Source organism: Brachycentrus maculatus, unplaced genomic scaffold (genome assembly GCF_059751285.1).
Source record: "Brachycentrus maculatus isolate JH-2025_06_01 unplaced genomic scaffold, ASM5975128v1 h1tg000781l, whole genome shotgun sequence".
Classification (NCBI taxonomy): Eukaryota; Metazoa; Arthropoda; class Insecta; order Trichoptera; family Brachycentridae; genus Brachycentrus; species Brachycentrus maculatus.
The window spans coordinates 23785-42500 of NW_028281509.1; the positions used below are offsets into that span (position 1 = coordinate 23785).

At 32.4% G+C, this 18716-nt stretch overlaps 1 protein-coding gene and 1 long non-coding RNA gene across 2 annotated transcripts in view; one reads left to right on the forward strand and one right to left on the reverse strand.

The window, feature by feature from the left end:
* The first annotated feature begins 248 nt into the window (after positions 1 to 248).
* On the forward strand, positions 249 to 2076 carry LOC148300227 (uncharacterized). The gene is made up of 3 exons (XR_015838960.1): positions 249 to 398; positions 775 to 973; positions 1698 to 2076. It is a non-coding gene; the product is annotated as an uncharacterized LOC148300227 (long non-coding RNA).
* A 148-nt stretch (positions 2077 to 2224) lies between these two features.
* Trhn (tryptophan hydroxylase) overlaps positions 2225 to 18716 on the reverse strand; it is a 27795-nt gene continuing 11303 nt past the window's right edge. Inside the window, exons 7-11 of the mRNA XM_088275072.1 lie at positions 18256 to 18419; positions 17119 to 17245; positions 14205 to 14437; positions 13124 to 13340; positions 2225 to 2356 (exon numbers count right to left, since the gene is read on the reverse strand). Coding sequence (XP_088131198.1) covers positions 2225 to 2356; positions 13124 to 13340; positions 14205 to 14437; positions 17119 to 17245; positions 18256 to 18419 — 873 coding nt within the window. The remainder of the gene's footprint in view (positions 2357 to 13123; positions 13341 to 14204; positions 14438 to 17118; positions 17246 to 18255; positions 18420 to 18716) is intronic.

Genomic DNA, 18716 nt, shown 5'->3' on the forward strand with positions numbered 1-18716 from the left:
AATTTTTAATACCTTCTGGTTCATATTTCGTTACAGGATTCGTGAAGGTTTTCAATGATGGTTTTGCCAGCATAAAAATTGTTTGAAGTTTCATTGATTAAAAAATGAAGCTATATAGTAAATAAATAACGTAACGCAGGATTTTACTTTGGAACAAACTTCAAATAACGACGGGCTGGATCAGCGTTATTTAAATCGTTAAGTTAAATATCAATCCTTCTCTATAACGTAGCTATATAAATTAGTCTGTCATTTTTTCGTTGAGGTCAAGAGCGCTCGTTTCGCTGGGTTTTCTTTTTTTAGCTCATTGCTTGACTTTCTATTCGTCTGAAATTAAATAATTTAAATGTTGCGTTTTAAATAAATAGGCGTTTTCTGCACAATATTACAATTATGCGGTAAGTATCGTTAAAATACTTAATCTTTAGATACTGTAATGTTAATCCGCCATATGGCGACTCCATTGGGGACAAATAGAGTTCTGTAAAAATTGTGGGTTGATAGTCGAGAAACCATACTTAAAGTGAAGAATTTGTGGCACCACCGATTCATTTTCTCTTTAAAAAAAACAATATCGCTGGCAGTAGAACCCTAGAGTTGACTATTTCCCCGACTATAAATCGGGATCTAGCGTTCACACAAGCGTATCATTAGTATTCTGTGCACGCTAGATTACTGTTCATTGTCGATATGTATTACAAATCGCGCCTCGGCACTCCCTGCTTGTCATCAATTGTTGGTCCTCTGACTAAATGTTTGTATAATTTTTTTTAGATTTCAAACAAAGGAGAGGGAAGAGAGAGAGTCTGCAAGTCATCACTCAAACAATATAATGCTACTTTATGATGTCATAACCTGCAAGGACAAATGTCTTGTGAATATAATAAGAAATAAAAAACTTCGTGCTTGCTCTATAGCTCCATTGCTGGAGCCAAAGATTCCCGTTTTAGACTTAATTGGATTCATATCACCGGTAAGTAATGTTTTTATACATGCAAGAAATTTGCCAGAAGCCAACAATAAAAACTCGGCTTGCAAATTTAACTCGAAATTTGGCCGGAAACATTTTTTTCTATGAGAAATAAATACCATTTATGCTGTGAAAGTGACATTACACATAGCAAATAGACTAGTATAATTTTGTTGATGATTTTAATAGATTCTTTGTGGTTAAATGTTTTACCAGACAGTCATAATTGTGGAAGTCCTCACCAAAACTTTACATTTCCATTATAAAAGATTTTAAGTAATCAGGAATTCTAACCTGTAAAATTGTTACGTTTTGGTGCGACTCAATGATTTTATATTGGTTGAACACAGGATTGGTTATGATTTGTCGCAACTTTAATTGAGATTTTTATAGAATACAGTAAACAGAACAGATTTGCATTTAAAGGATTTTTTGTGCAATATCGGAAATGTAACTTTGGCGAGGACCTCTACAATTGTATTATATTTAAGGATCTCCGATGGCATCCTGTGGCCATGGAGAGTCACTGAAGGGAGGTTTTGCAAAATATGAACGCATTTCTACCATATAGGTGGATATTATGCAAAATCTTATCGAATATTAAACCATGAGATTTTTAAACGGGAAAGTGTTTAAATATTAGAGGCATATTTCACTCCATGTCTGGTAAAATAATATTTTTTTATCGCAAAACATTATTTTAAAACAGTAATTATAATTGTTTCAGATTCGAGGATATCGGACTATATTTTCCAGTGGCTATGGACAGTCCCTGAGCGATTTTACTAAATATGAAGGCAGTTCCTAAAGTGAATTTGATGTAAAATCATATTCTAAATTGAAACAAAGAAACATGTTAACCCGATGGTGTTCAAACAATATACAATTTATACAAATAAGTATACAATTTTTTCCACAAAAAAAATATTTGACCAATGACCGGATTTCGTCGTAACGGACATCACTGACTGGTGACAGACCATTTTTTACTGACCATATTTTATTATATAAAATGCTATTCCACCAAGAAATGTTAATACAAAACTTAAATCTATATTGCTTTGCTGTATTTCTATTATAATAAAATAAAATATTATAACATATAACATTCTTTTATTTTTGTGCATTTTCCTTACATATGGCGTATAGGAAAAAGTTCTTTAGGCTGTTGGGCCGCATTACAGGCGCAGGTCCAGACTTCATTCACTTGACCGCTTCTGGCGTAGATTCGTGAAGGTCCTCAAGACTAACAGGTTATCTTCTGGTGGGATACTCCTCCACTATGTGCCGGACAGTCTGGTTCTCCGCCATACTGTCGTATCCTGGAGATGGCGTCAGCCCCATCTGTGGAGCAGGAAGTGGCATCGTCCAATGGGCTCCAGCATCCTTACATCAATAGTCAATTGTTAACATAGGGTTTTCGGACTAGTCTTTTGTTTGGATGCCGGAAGATGTACTTGAAAGCAGGGAGCATCAGGTTACTTGCTCTCTTTCCATTATTTTGATGGATGCGAGGGATATATGCAGAGTTTGGGGTGCGATGTTCGATAGGACCAGGATTTACTAGACTGAAGTAGACCTATGTTCCTGTTATGTTATGCACGGTCTGTTTAGTTCTCCATCCAGCTTCTCACTAACTAACTAACTTTAACCTATACATGGATAATTTAATACCTATACATGTTTAACCTATACATGGATAATTGCATGAAAGAACTGAAAGGTTCAAATGTTGGAGCTAGAATGAATAATTTGACTGTCTGTTGCCTTTTGTATGCTGACGATGCTATTCTTGCCGATAGAGAAGACCTGCAGGCGTTGGTGACAAAAGTGTAAAATTTGTGCAAGGAAAGTGATTTATTGATGAATGTTAGCAAATCCAAAATTATGGTTTTTGAAAGAGATGAATGTAGATCTGAGTGAAATATTGATAAAGGGAGATTTTGGAACAGGTAGATGATTTTGTATATTTGGGTACATAGTATGTTTTCTAGGAATGGAAAGAGTGACAAAGACATAGAAAGGAGAGTGAATGCTAGGAACAGAGTGAATGGTGCACTGAAATCAGTTATAGTCAATAAAAACCTTTCAGCAGAAGCTAAACTGGCAGTACACAACGGAGTCCTGGTTCCAACTCTAATGTATGGAAGTGAAACATGGAGTTGGCAAAAGAAGGATGAAAGTAGACTAATTGCAGTTGAAATACGATCTCTCAGAAGAATGAGCGACAAAACGATGTATGATAGATGTTCGAATAGTGAAATAAGGAAGGAACTGAGAAATAAAATTAAGAAAGGTGTGTTGAGTTGGTTTGGACATGTAGAACGAATGAGTGAGGAAAGAACGGTAAAACAAATTTATGAGGCAAATGTAATTGGAAAAAGGAGGAGAGGAAGACCGAGAAAAACTTGGCACGATCAAGTATGCCAAATACTTGACAGTGGTCAGATTAGGAGTCGTAATAATCGGTGGGTATGTATGAGGAGATGCATGAACGAGGAAGAGGCGAAGAATGTTTGCAAAGATAGTGGTGTAGCGTTCTATTCTCTCTGCCTACCTCTGCGGAGAAGCGGCGTGATGGTTAGTCAGCATTTCACAGTGGACACTATGAGCCTAGACGGGAGCGCAGTACTCTGCCGCACTGAACACCACAGTTATTGCAAAATATTTCAGTGTCTGCATCCTTTCCTCATATAGTGCCCGCTAATATTGAAATTATATTATTTATGGTCTCAATAAAGTTTCTGTATGTCAGTGCCTGGTCCAGTTTATCGCCCAAGTATTTAGGGGCAGTTTCAGAAGGAATATTGTGGCTGCACATTTGAGTTGTAGGTTTTTTGTGTGCTTCCCGATTGTTTAGGTAGAATACAGTCGAGTCTGATTAGATTCGGGGTAAGGTGCCATAATTTTTTAAAAGTAGGTACTCAGATGCTAGAGTATCTCTAGATCAGGCATGACTGTTCACACCAGCAGCTTTTCCGGATTTTAGAGACTTTATGGCTGTGTCCATCTCCTTTACTGTTACTTCATAACACAGCGCTGACTTTTCAACGCAGGTCTTTAGTGTCTTTGATTTGATTTTTGACTTGCACCTTCTGTTCCTTTGGAGGTTTTATATTAGAGGTTTTAAAAATCTGTGATACTATTTGCTTACTAATATGTCTGAGCACTTTTTAGCAGGCTGTGCGGCTCCTAGTTATCAAAGCAAGGACCACCTCTTTCTGTTGGAGTTAGTAAATTCCATCTGTTCTACTGACAGTATCCATCTCCCCTTCCTTTTGTCGTCAAGGGATTTTATCAGCAGAGCTGCAATCTTTTCATCACCAGTTTGTTAGTACTGCTGTAGCAGGCCTTCACATTCTTGTCACGAAGCCGAATGCCACGAAGATTGCCTTTCTTCCTGCTGATTTCAGCAGTTTGACAAATCTCATGTACTTGCTGCCAGTGGGTGATATACGGGAAATTATGTTATCAACATTTTCCCTGAATATGGTCCAGTTTGCTTTTTTCATACCCTATCTTGGCAATCGTGGTTATATAATATTCGGTAAGCTAATACCGCTTATACAATAATAATTGCATGCAGGCTTTTCAGAAATTTGTGTAAAGGTGGAGACTGACCGGAGCATTTTGTCGTAATGTAATGTCTTAACATCGCTCGCGACAAGCATGTTACGTTATGATGTTACGGCATTGCCAACTGACCGCGATCAGTGGTCGTTTGTGGCCTTGTACTCGGTGTTGGCGTATGTCACACCAAAAAATCTGAATTACAGTCTAGAAATCTGTATTAAATTTGTATAGAATCAATAACCCAACATTTGTATGAATCTTTGCAACTTTGCATGCATAGTTAAAATGTCGGATCACGAAGACGTGATTCTTGGTTCAGTGATTTAATAAATTACAGCTTACTCCAGATGAAGAAAAACAATAAACTTTACTGGATTTCAAACTTGTACAAAAGGAGAAATGTTTTAGGTGGTTTATTGTTGATGTCTTTGTAGAAAAATCAAATGTTTACTGGCTAATACAAAAACTTTATGCGCGTATCTCCAACCGATTTAGAACGACTCGTGAATTTAATTGTACCAATATTGGGTAAACATGATACACATTTCAGAAAAGCAATATCTGTCACGGAGAGATCAGCAGTTTCACTTCATTATTATGCTACAGGAGATTCTTAAAGTGGTACACATTTGTTACCAGAAATGCTATGAGGAAAATCGATAGTTAAAAAATATTGATGTCATTTACTGTAATAGATATTTTAATCACTAACCGTCAATCTGTCCGATTAATTATTTAATGGTAAAATGTTAAAATCCCTGCATTTTCTCTACTTAGTGCTAATCCCCACAAATTCCCCAATCGAGTTGAGATTCCCCGCAGTTTGGGGAATTTCCCACAGATCTTTGTCATCTCTACTGTAGCCCCATTGTGCACTGCTTGAATCAAAATCACCAATGAAGATGGCTGGGTGTATGGTCATTGATAGCACATTTATGGGCCAATTTCGAGATGGGGGTTTGTATGCATTAAATATTGTATATTCTCCAACTTGTACAACGCATGAGTTAGCATCACCTTCGACCACCGCTACCTGATCTAGGAGATGCTCCTTTACATACGTTGCCACACCACGTTTTGGGTATCTTATAAAGTTTATCAATTGGAAGTAGACATGAACAGAAAGACCCGAGGAAAACATGGCACGATCAGGTATGCCAAATACTTGAAGGTGGTTAGGTTAGGAGTCGTAATAATCGGCGGGTATGCATGAGGAAATGCATGAACGTGGAAGAGGCGAAGAATGTTTGCAAAAACAGAGTGGTGTGGCGTTCTATTCTCTCTGCCTACCTCTGTGGAAGCGGCGTGATGGTTAATTTAGTTAAGTAGACATGAATGATAAAATTAAAAAATAGAATATAGTAATGAAATCTTTTGATGAAGACATTACTTGATTCGGGTTTTTAATTGTATAATTTAAAGCCAATAAGTGCACAAACTTGATCTCTTGATATATTTGACGTCAAAAACTCAAGCTAGAAAGAAATATAAGTTAAGAAAAGGTAACGAATACCATCCTAAGCGAAATCGCACGCTCGGCTTTGACACTTGGCGGTATCGACTTAACACAGTTATAAGCAGCTTCTAAATACTTTCCTTTATTGCCCCCGCATTCAAAAAGCATTGCCTCAAGTTTCAATATCAGGTCAAGAGAATTTGTCCTGGGGAGTCGGGTGGGCATATCGCTCACTCCTTTCAAGAACGTCATAAATCAGAAAACTTGATTTTTCAGGAAAACATTTTTAAAGTTTAAAAATATAATACAATGTATTAAAAACAAATATCAAACCACTCATGGAACTTTTTACTGTGTAACAGATCATTTTAGGTAAAACCTGAAGGTCATTTCTCCACATGAAAAATATTTGTATTTTAAACAAAACCTTTTCTTCAAAATCCAAAAACAACACTATCTGCCCTGTAGCGGGTAAATATTAAGTTAAAAATATGCCGCTTTTGCTGGGATATAGTACATTTTCTGGGCATTCCGAAAACATGTACAACTGAAAATTGTCGATTTTTTATTTTTGACATTGTTGAAAGGAGTGAGCGATATGTGAAAACTGAGCTAATTCATCTTCTAAATAAAAAATATGAAATATCAAAAGGCAAGGTTCAAATTTACTATTTAAATCTATTTCAATCTGAGGTTAATGTTTCTACGATGATATGGAAAAGGCAAATTAATAAGGTATTGTTTAGAATCGAGCATGGTAGAGCCGTTGTGTTTGAGAAATAGTGTTGAGAAAAATTTTGGATTGCTTTTGATAAGTGGAGCAAGAAAGGGTAAATTTGTGATGTCATAGTTTCCCTTCTTATGGGTTATCTGACAGTTTTCCATTTGTCTCGCTTGACAGCTTCGTAGCCCATCATTGAAGCCTAAGTCTGCCAGAATCTTATCAAGAGTTCCAAATCCACTAGCTTCCCTAAACTGACCACTTCTATGGGCCATGAGGTTTGGATAAACGAGATTTTGTTAATGATTGCATATTACCTATATTTGTTTACCCCTTTTAAATTTGACATTTTGATGTAACGTATGATTCGAATACGTTTACATTCAGTACCTGTTTTACCCACTCTTATTTATTTTAATTGATGGTCCGTTTAGCTGTATTCTACATATATGTTTACTTGATGTAGAGCTTAAATGATTTATTTTCATAAATGACCAAAACGCTGAAAATACAAACGCATACATTTGAACCCTAAACAGTAACGAAAGCTTCAGTAACAGTTTGACGTTTGAAACGTCAAACGAATAGTAAAGGTTGCCATTCTCGTAGACAAAAGTGCTACCAGCACTCAAATATTTATAAAAAAATGTTTTATGATTCAAGTTCCTAAGTGCACCAACAATATATCGGGGTTATATGTTTATATTTTTTGGAAAATGTTATTATTTTTTTTATTTTCTTTTGAAAATTATTAAAAATTAGGCTGTAACTTAAATCCATTGCATCTTATATTCTGTAAAATACTATTTAGTCATCCAACTGTACATTATTTTACCTTTCATCTCATATAACAATTTTATTTTAAAATAGTTTTAACTCTCTTTTAAACACACAACTGGGCGTTTTAGTTTATATTTATGTATTTCATCATACACGAAATAAAAAAAATACAATTATGTGCACTCGCTGAGTTTCCCAAGGGCAGATTTTGCCATATTTATTTATAAAATTATAATGAAAATAAACATCATTTTAAAAAGTCTATTCTCGAGGAACCAACTTCACTATTACGGTCAGGATATGAAAACAGCTATTCACTAATACTTAGTTTAGAAGCGAGAATCTGAACTCTTAAAAAATAGATTACCTTCAATGATTTAGTAAAATTAGTCTTTGTTATTAGTCGTGGGGATCATCTATATTGTCAGTAATCCATAAGTTTTTTAAACCGAAATCAAACTTGTCGTTTGCAGATCCTTATCTGAATGCAGCATTGATGTTTGTACCAGATGCATTACGGCCACGCCATGTATCCCTTGAAATTTAATGTACTCAACGCAACCTTGTGAAGTTGCGCCAATATTTTTAGAATTATGTATATTTTAATAGATCATTATTTGGTTTCAAGGAGGCCACACCATCAGCCCCTTATTCAAAATGAATTTACACCTGTAATGCAGAGATCCAAGAGCCTTCCTTGTGGATAAAAAATCCCTAGCACCTAATTCTCTTGCTTGGACCGGCCGAGTAAAACCATTATTGGGTGCGTATAGTAAAAAACATCTAGAAAACAAGTTCACATCAACCCATCATAAAAAAAACTGCACCTTTTGAAATATGCAATGTAAATATTTAGATGTCTGTTTAGAGATTTAGCATTAGCTTCTTAATCGCTCGAGTGGATTCCGGCGTTGGAATCGAATTCTAACCTTATATAAAAAAGACCATACCTGTGTTTCAAAGGACAGGTTTTTGACAATGGATCAAAAACTGATCAATCGTCAAAAACATGTTAGCATAAATAATTCTGATTGTGTTACACTATTCATAAAGTCCAAAACAACTAATTAACTTGAATGGATAACAAAATATGTATGCTTATGGTCACATGGCTCAAAAGCGTATATTAAGACAATCTTGAATACTGCCGTTGAGTCCTGAATATGTAAATTTTTCTGCCATGTGTTTTACATATAATATGCCATATACCTCTCGAGAAAAATATTTATGTTTGATTTTGTTTTTTGTCAATATCCCTTCTTAAAACAATTGATGCACTCCTATGGTTTCTACCGTTGTGATCGTGTTAAGGCTTATCTTACATTCACAAGGAAAAGATTTTTTGTCTAAGGTGAAGTTTTTATCTGAAGACAGACAGCACAACATTTAGAGGCAAAAAATATGCATTTATGGAAACTAATTTTAAGGGCAACCATATTTGAAAACAATCAAAGTGCCCAGTAAACGCAGTAATCCACTTTTCGGGGAATCATAATATAATGTATACTACTGTGTAATACTAAATCAGCAATAAGCGACTCTTACTGTAATTCATTAATCATCTAATAAGCAGAACTATTATCTCACTTCTAAAACGACTTTTACTTTTTCAAATTAAATAAAACACATAATTTTAATGCATGATGTATATATTTTTCAATATGCTAAAAACTAATGCCATCAACTATATCAACACTTTTTTGATTATGATAACGCTTTAAAATCAGGGTACTGGAAAAAGGTACAGAAATTTTAAATGGAAATTATAAATTGTTGTGCCTATATCCTAAATAATATACATTAAAAAAATTATTTACTTATCAAATTTAATACGTTATAAAAAGCATTTTAAGAAATTATTCAGCAATTATATAGGGGACATTGATGGTCCGTTTAGCAGTAATCTGTAAATATGTTTACTTGATATAGAGCTTGAACTATTTATTTTCATAAATAACTAAATAAACGCTGAAAATACAAACATACATTTGGTCCGGAAACAGTAATGAAAGCTTCAGTAGTATTTGACGTTTGAAACGTCAAACGAATAGTAAAGATTGCCATTTTGTAAAAAAAAAGTGCTACCAGCTATTAAAAAAAATTCTAATTATTTTATGATTCAAGTTCCTAAGTACATCCCACAATATTATTGTATAATCGGGGTACTATGTATATGTACTCTACTATGTGTATATTATTATATAAATCTTTTTACAAAATGAAAAAAGATGTAATCATTGATATCTTTATAATTTTAAGAAATTCGGCTTGATGTTTATCAAGAAAAATAGAGTTTGAATTTCATATTTAAAGGACATGAATAAAAAAGCAAAAACTACAATATTGAAAACTGTGTCACTAAGAACATAAAAACATTAAAGAGCATTAACATGCCTTTTATATTTTTTCGTATAAGTTTCAAACTAAACTCATTTTAATACAATACATTTATGAACATTACGATTAGCTGTTCGCTATTTTTTATTATATACCATTAATTATATAAGAATCTCGTACTAATCTACTTTACATGCATTATTGTTAATATATAACACTTTTTAATTTATACTTTATGATAACAACTACTAGTATATTTTCTTTACAATACAGCACAACAATAAAATAGACCTGCAAAATAGATTGATCATTAAATAATAATTATAAACTGATATTATTGTAAATTATACAAGCAATAATAAACGTATACAGCAGATAAATATTAATTGTGATTGTTCTTCACGAACTCTCATGTGTCCATTCGTCGGTCGTTATTTGGAGAATTTTCTCCTGACACGGGGGAAGGAGAATTATCATTTATCTGCAACAATACAAAAAAAAACATTATTTAAATAGTATTTATTATTATTGCTTGTTTCTTTTTGTTTCTTTTGTATCCTTAACTATTCATTTAATTTTCATTCTCTGAAAACTTTATGAACATGAAGAAGAACAAACTTTTCTCAAAATAAAGTAAGAAACGTTAAATTTTTATGTATTACAGGTGTCTTAACTCATTGAGGTATCTATCGTTTTATTTTTAATTTTTATAAGAAATATTTGTGTTTTTATTATTTACACAAATATTTCAATTTCATACTATCTGTGAGCCTAAGCGGCTCATTATTAGAAATAGTTATCAAATTGTGGTAGAGTAGGTTCGAAACGAGAAACTCTGACTTTAGAGTCCGCGACACAAACCACGGGACCACAACCCGACACTATTATTTATTTATTTATTACTCATTATTAGAAATAGTTATCAAATTGTGGTAGAGTAGGTTCGAAACGAGAAACTCTGACTCTAGAGTCCGCGACACTAACCACGGGACCACAACCCGACACTATTATTTATTTATTTATTACTTAAGAAGAGTCTGAGCATTCCAGAGCTCACGACCGGGCATTTGGTTGGCTTAAGTGATTACTTAATACGCTTGTGTGACTTTTACCATTCTGCCCTTTATTGAATATCTATTATACAATATATTGCATTTTTTAAAGATGTGTATAAAATAAAAGTTTACTTATGTTTTCATAATTATGATTAGATTTTATTCGGTATTAGTCTTAATACCTTATAAATTCAATCAATCTACGAAAAATATTTTATCAATATTTGTATTTAAATCATGTATATGACCATTTTTAAAAATCTATCATTTTACATGTACTACCTATCTATACAATTTTTCACAATAAAGATATATTATCTACACAATTTTAGAAGATCCTCTGAAAAATATGATGATTAAATTAACCATTTATAACCAGTGCAATCATCTCCCTCTTTGGCAACCTTAATACAATATGTGTTTTAAATAATAATAATAAAAAAGTATGTATGGATGTTTATTCAATTAATATAATTCTAAAAATATAGAATTCAAGTAACTGTTTATAAAACCAGAACAATTGAAATAAATAGATACACAGTACATAAAAAATTATCGCTCGGCATTTGATTGAAAATTTCATAAAATAACATTTTCACAAAAATAGCTACGAAATCTCAAATATTTTTTTTATGTACCATAAGTATTAATTTTGTATTATTATATCACTGAGACTTTTCGATTATAATTTACTTATTGATGTTGAATCTTATCTGAACACAAAAATCAAAAATCATCAACCACCTTAAATATAACAATATTATCATTACAGATATATGTATCTATTTATGAATGTGAATTTATTACTTAAAATTTAGTATAAAGAGTAGTTTTTTCATAAAAAAATTAGTTTAACGGAAACCGATGTGACCAAATGGACAACATAATTTTCCATTCTCGATTTTCATGTGTACTTATTAAAATTATATCTGTTGGAATGAACAATTGTTTTCTTAGTGAAAAGGGCTTGTAAAAGCGCCTTTAGGTCCCAAATCCAGATTGCTACCCTAAATGAAAATCTAAAAATTGGATAGTATTAAATTACGCAAAGTTTACATATATTTGTTGTAACCTTGAAAGGATAAAATTACATTGAAAAATTAAACAAGTCAAAAAAATAATAAAACAGCGTTATCAATTCAAATGTTGGACCGATTATTCAAATTATTACATATTCGTTGATGAATCTTCATAAAAATTTTTTTTTTCAAAGTGAGAATTACAAAAAGAAATTTAAAATGAAACGATTTGGTAATCGTTAGTCGAGATAACCTCTATGCCTTTTTTAATTTCGCAACAAAAATCGCACTTTTACAATCGCACAATTCTCAGATATGCACTGTGTTACATGACTATTGCGTTGTATTATATAAAACTGTAATCGGATATTTATCTAAAAAAATAACGATACACATAATATTATAATTATATACAATAATATTATAACAAATTGTCAAGAAATAAGAAATTATACCATGTGGAGACTGTATTTCGCAAAAGCTGTGAAAATATTTTCGTAACAGATGAAGGAAAAAAAAGTTGCAAAAAATGAATACCATAATCCTAATCGGATAATCGAAAAAGCAACAGTTACCAATTAGTCGCCTCTCTAATTTGCATATAAGTATGTATATTTAATGACTCGTATTTAAGTTCTCATGATGATTATCAATACCGGTTATTTTGTCCGCCCCCGTGGTATAATGGTTAGCGTGTTAACCCAGGCTCGATTTTAAGGGGTGGGGTGAAAATAAATATTAGTGATTTCACTCTCTAATATTTATTTAATATTACCCTGGACTGGTCCCTGAAGGGCAGGAGTGAGCACCTTGCCTTCATGTAAGTTAGGATCAAGATAAAACAACGTCAATACGATGTAGTTCCCTGTGTACCATCGGGTGCGGATATGGGTAAGAATTATCTACGCCCAGTGGTACATTATGATACCTATTTCTAATAATGAACCGCTTAGGCTCACAGAAATAGTATAAAATTGAAATATTTTTGTAAATAATAAAAACACAAAATTTTCTCTTTACTTTTACAAAAAAAAAGTTGATTGGCTCCAGGTCCCAGATTTTTTTTAGGAGATTTAAATATTGGAGAAGATACAAAAGACGCCAGTGAAGTATCTCTGGATAAAGTACGGAGTACAAAACTTTAAGAAGATAAATATGATAATGGCAGTAACCACTCGGCATTTTAGATAAATAAATAATTTTGTCTCTAACCTGCAGATTAGTGCTTAGCATGTTAGCTATTCCGTCTATGTTTAGGTTCGTATCCTTGGCAGATATTTTCTTCATGGCCGAGAGGACAAGGTGGAGGTCTCCCTTGAGTTCATTAGCTACGGCTGTAATTTTCTGAGCGTTGCTCAATACCTCAACGCTCTGAGTATAGGGATTGTATCGTACCCCAAAAGGTCTTTTAATGCTGTCGGCATACGATCTATGACAAAAATAAATTAATATTAGGTACCCAAAAATAAAATCACCCTGCAGGATATTGATAAGAAATATTAAATTTAATATGCATAATATTTTTTAAATTGACATTCTCTTCGTATATTATATGTGTCTTAACTTAACACTAAGCATTATTCATTTTTATAAAAGAAGAAGAAGATCTGAGCATCTCAAGGATTACTGCCTTGCAATTGGCTGGCTTTGGATTACTTTATACACTTTTGTAACGTTCATCATTCCATACTTCATTAATTTTCGAAATATGTATGAATGCACTTCCTATCGTATGTTAGTTGTAATTATGATTTATTTGGAATTAAGGGTGACGGTGGTGCCCTCAGTTGAGAATTTCGTATGTACCGTAGAACGGGGCTACTTGAGCTTTTTTGTGTTACTTGAGCCCAGTACAAAAAAATCTGTATTTGGTCTACAATAATGAACCTATCGACATGATTCATTGTTTCCCTGACAGGTGACACTTATTGTCACGATACTTCGATCGATACCACGATCTAAATATTTTTTTTTTGTACTGGGCTCAAGTAACACATCAAAGTTCAAGTAGCCCCGTACATATATTAATCCTGCGATAAATTGTAATAAATGCATTTTTATTTGATTTCTACTTATGTACAAGCACTATCGGCACCCTTATTTCAAACGACTGAATAAAATTGAAACTTTGACTAGAATCACTATTTTGTTTTTGGTCGATTGGAAGATATTCCTTTTAAGCAATTAGCCCGCCTATGTATGGTAAATGTTTTCTGTTGAAGTTGAAATCAATAAATGCTGTAAAAAACACAATATCTAATCGTTGTAAAATAAAATAATTTAATATTGTTACCGCATTTTGTCTTTGGCTTCTTCAAAAGAATCCGTGTAGTAATATGCATTTTGGTACGATGTTATTATGCACTCCTCGTTGCAAGTGACGTCTGGATCAAAACGCTTTATCTTGTCCTTGCTGGTCAAAGCATGTTGCAGTTCTGCAACGGAGGATAAAAGCCCAGCGCCATACACCCGGTAGGAGCCATCGGCCTGGCGACACAGTCCAAACTCCACCGTGAAGAAGTACAGCTAAACAAAGAAAATACCTATATTAGTAGATAACTTATGTTTATATATATATATATATATATATATATATATATATATATATATATATATATATATATATATATATATATATATATATATATATATATATATATGAAACTCCTGTTTTAATAATCCCTGTTATACAAAACTTTTAGCCTGAATAAAATACTTGCTAACTCAGTGATGAATTTACTTTTAAAACCACATCAATATGACATTTCAAATTACTTGATGTGTATTTTGCCAGTTTACAGAACGTTGAAAATTTTATAATATGCATCATCAAATCAAAATGACATATTTTCCAGTTAACGTTTTTTGCCAGTACACCCACAATATATCGTTATAACAAATAAAAACCTATCAGCGAAAGCACTGGTAGTATATAATAAAGTCCTGGTTCCAATATGGAAAACGATGTATGATACATGTTCGAATGGTGAAAAAATGTAAGAATTCAAGGCTGAGATAAGCATTATCGATAAAATTAAGAAAAGTGTGTTGAGATGGTTTGGACATGTGAAACGTATGAGTGAAGGAAGAACAGTAAAACAAATTTATGAGGCGAATGTAGTTGGAAAAAAACAGAGGAATCAGGCATCAGGCATGTGTCGTGGATGTGTGAGGAGATGCATGAACGTGGAAGAGGCGGAGAATGTTTGCAAAGACAGAGTGGTGTGGCTTTCTATTCTCTGTGCCTACCCCTGCGGGGAAGCGGGTGATGGTTAGTTAGTACATATGTATATGATTATAAATAATTTAAACTCGAAGATTGAAAACCGACATATTTTAATTTAACACTCTCATTATCATTCGTAGTTCAATTTGTGTAATACCACTTTAAGTGAACGATAAATGATAAGGAGAGTGTTATATTACCATGCCACAACGTTAAAAATGCTTTTATTTAAAAAAAATATATACTTTTTAAATTCATCAATATTTATTGCATTGCATCATTTATTATAATATTTTATAAACGTATTCGTGGTTATTTTGGGCAGATAACTTTTGCTCTTAAAAATGATGATAAAAATGCAATTTGAGATAACTTTATCTGGACAGCGCTAACTATATCCTTGAGTGTAGGTCGTCAATGTTAAATAAAAATGATAACTTTATAATTATGAAATTAAAACTAATAGGTAACTGTATTTTATTGCTTCATAAGAAAGTGTTGCTCCGTTATCAGCTAATTAATAATTAAATGTAACCAAATAGTAATAATACATCTGTATTTATTTATTCATTCAATATGGTTATAAAAGTTTTTTTTATAATTATTTTTTTATTTTTTGACATCAAAGATGAAGAAGAACATGGAAGAATGCCCACCCTTCCATATTAATCTTCATCTTTAATGAGATGTCAACAAATAATATGAAAAATTCTCCTATAATTGGAGATAATCCAGATTTGTGAACAAGTATTTGGACACACTAAAAATGTTGTATATAATTTTAATTAATTTTCTAAACATTTCTACTTACAATCTTAAAATTAAAAATGCAGTTCTCTCCAACAAAGAGACTGGGCTCTTGTGCTTGGAGGGGACTTACACTTTGTTTGTTGGTAATACAATTTATTTTTATTGAAATAATTTAAATTTTAGTTTTTTCTTTCTTATATTAACATACATAAAATTCTATAAAATATATTTGAAGCACTAACTGTGGGATTTTCCATTTTATAATTAAAATGTAACTTTGTTTTAAAATCACCGTAAATATTTTATTATAACTTAATTTTAATGCCTACCGGTTTCGAAGCTAACCGCCTCTTTATCAAGACTGATTAATACTAAAAATCAGTATTATTCAGTAAAAGTATTAATCAGCATTGATAATGTTGTAATTAAAAGATTGTTTAATTGATTATTTGTAAAAAAAAATGTAAAAGTAGCTGGAAATAGAATATATCGTGGGTGTACTGGCAAAAAGCGTCAAGTCGAAATTGTGCATTTTTGAATTAAGGAAGCATATTATAAAGTTTTCAACGTTCTATAAACTGGCGAAATATACTAAGTAGTTATAAATTTGCTAAATGTCATAAATTTGTGGTTTTGAAAGTAAATTCAACTTTAAGTTTAAAAGCGGGTATTTTATTCAGGCTCAAAGCTTTAAATGATAGGGATTATTCAACAGGGATTTTAGAGTTAGCGGTTTTTGCCAGTATACCAACGATATCTTCATTTAAGAAATCGCATGTTTAAAACAACACGCACGTTAAAATAAACTGTTTCATTAAAATTTTATAAAAATCAATACGTTGCGTTTAAGATTAAGTGCAGGTGTAGCGTCACACGGTAGAAATATTGTATATTAAATATATTTAAATTGTTTATTGTAACTGCAAACAGTTGGTAGAATTCCATATTGAATTGTTGGGTACTATATCCAAAATAAAACAAGGTTTATTGGATTGAATTCTACATTTATTTATGTATATGTTAATACGTGACGCGTTTCGTCTTCTTATTATTAGGTCTTCTTAGGACATTATCAAACACTCGTGTTTGATAATGTCCATATACATAACATATACATAAATAAATGTAGAATTCAATCCAACAAACCTATATTTATTTTGGATATATTACCCAACTATTTAAATTGTGTTCAAAGTGATGGTAAAATGATGATAATAAATAAAAATCTTACCGTCGCAAGTTTTCCAATATCATCTTCGGATGCTCCGAGCGAAGCAAGCCCAATTTCTTGAGAAAACTGAGCAAAGCTCGGATTTGCCAGAAGAGGCATATGTCCAAGCAACTCGTGACAGCAGTCACTAAAATAAATACATATTATTATTTGACATCTCATCAAAGATGAAGAAGAATATGGAAGTCTGGGCATTTACGGGGCTGACGACCGTCATAGGCTGGTTTAAGTGATCACTTTACACACGTATAACATTCACCAATTCTACCCATTATTGACAACCACATTATTCAAATTCTTGGTAGTTCCCTATATATGAACCAATTTAGAAACCTTGTTCTTGAATCACTAGAACTTCACTAGAGACATCTGTTGGTGAGATGTTAAGAAGCTGAAAATGGTATTCTCATGTGTGTGATTGTAATTCAGGATTCGGACCTCACATACTAATATAAGAGTTTCTGCTTAATAAAAAGCTTAAGTCAATAATGGGTAGAATTGGTGAATGTTACACGTGTGTAAAGTGATCACTAAAACCAGCCTATAACTGTCGTCAGCCCCGTAAATGCCCAGACTTCCATATTCTTCTTCATTTATGTTGAGATGTCAAAAAAATAATACGAAAAATAACTCCTGCAATTGGAGAACTTGATTTGTGAAGTATTTAGACACACTCAAAATGTTGTTTATCAAACTATGATTTTTTAAAATTTTTAAATATTATAATGTTCTCTACTCATCCATATATTTGTAATGTAAACCACGGTGTAGCATATAGCGGTAAAACAAAACATCATAATCAAAATCTTAATTAAAGTTGCAACAAAACGTGACCAATCCTGTGTTAAACCAATATGAAATCATTAAATCGGACCAAAACGTAACAGTTTCAGCTAGAATTCCTGAAAACTTAAATTCATTTATAATGGAAATGTAACGTTTTGGTGAAAACCTTCATATTTACGCTGCTTCATGTCAATTAATCTAAAGGCGTGTAAAAGAAAATGCTTATCTTGAAAGCAATATGTTTCATTGAGAAGTCTACAACTCTATTTTAAACATTTTATTTTACGTACGAACAAATCTGATATGATTTAAAAATAAATATAAAAATGTATTTCTGGTTTTTGAACTCACGGTTCCGGTGTGTAGAACGGATCAGAAGAATGTCTTATATATTGGGTACAGTGAAATACCCGGAAGGCCAAACCGGAAAGGAAGTCTCTCGGAGACAAATACCCCGCAACAGGTCTTATTTGAAAGCCCGTTTTCCGTTTCAGGAATGCGCTCACATCCTCCAACTAAAAATATCATAAAATACGACAGAAAAACCTTTTTTTTCTGAGAATATTTTTCATCAGATTTCGCTTTCGAAAAATAAAACAACTACAGGAGTCTCTCCTATCCGACATGCGTAAGATAATATTATTAGGGTGTTGGGAGCAAAACTTCGTATATCCAACATAATCGAAAATTTAGTTTTATAAGCCAAAATAAAGTGAATATAATAAACGGTATTCTTAAATCGTAAATGGGTTTTTCAATCTTAACGTAATTAATTCTAAATAGGATAATAATCTCAATAACATTGAAAACAT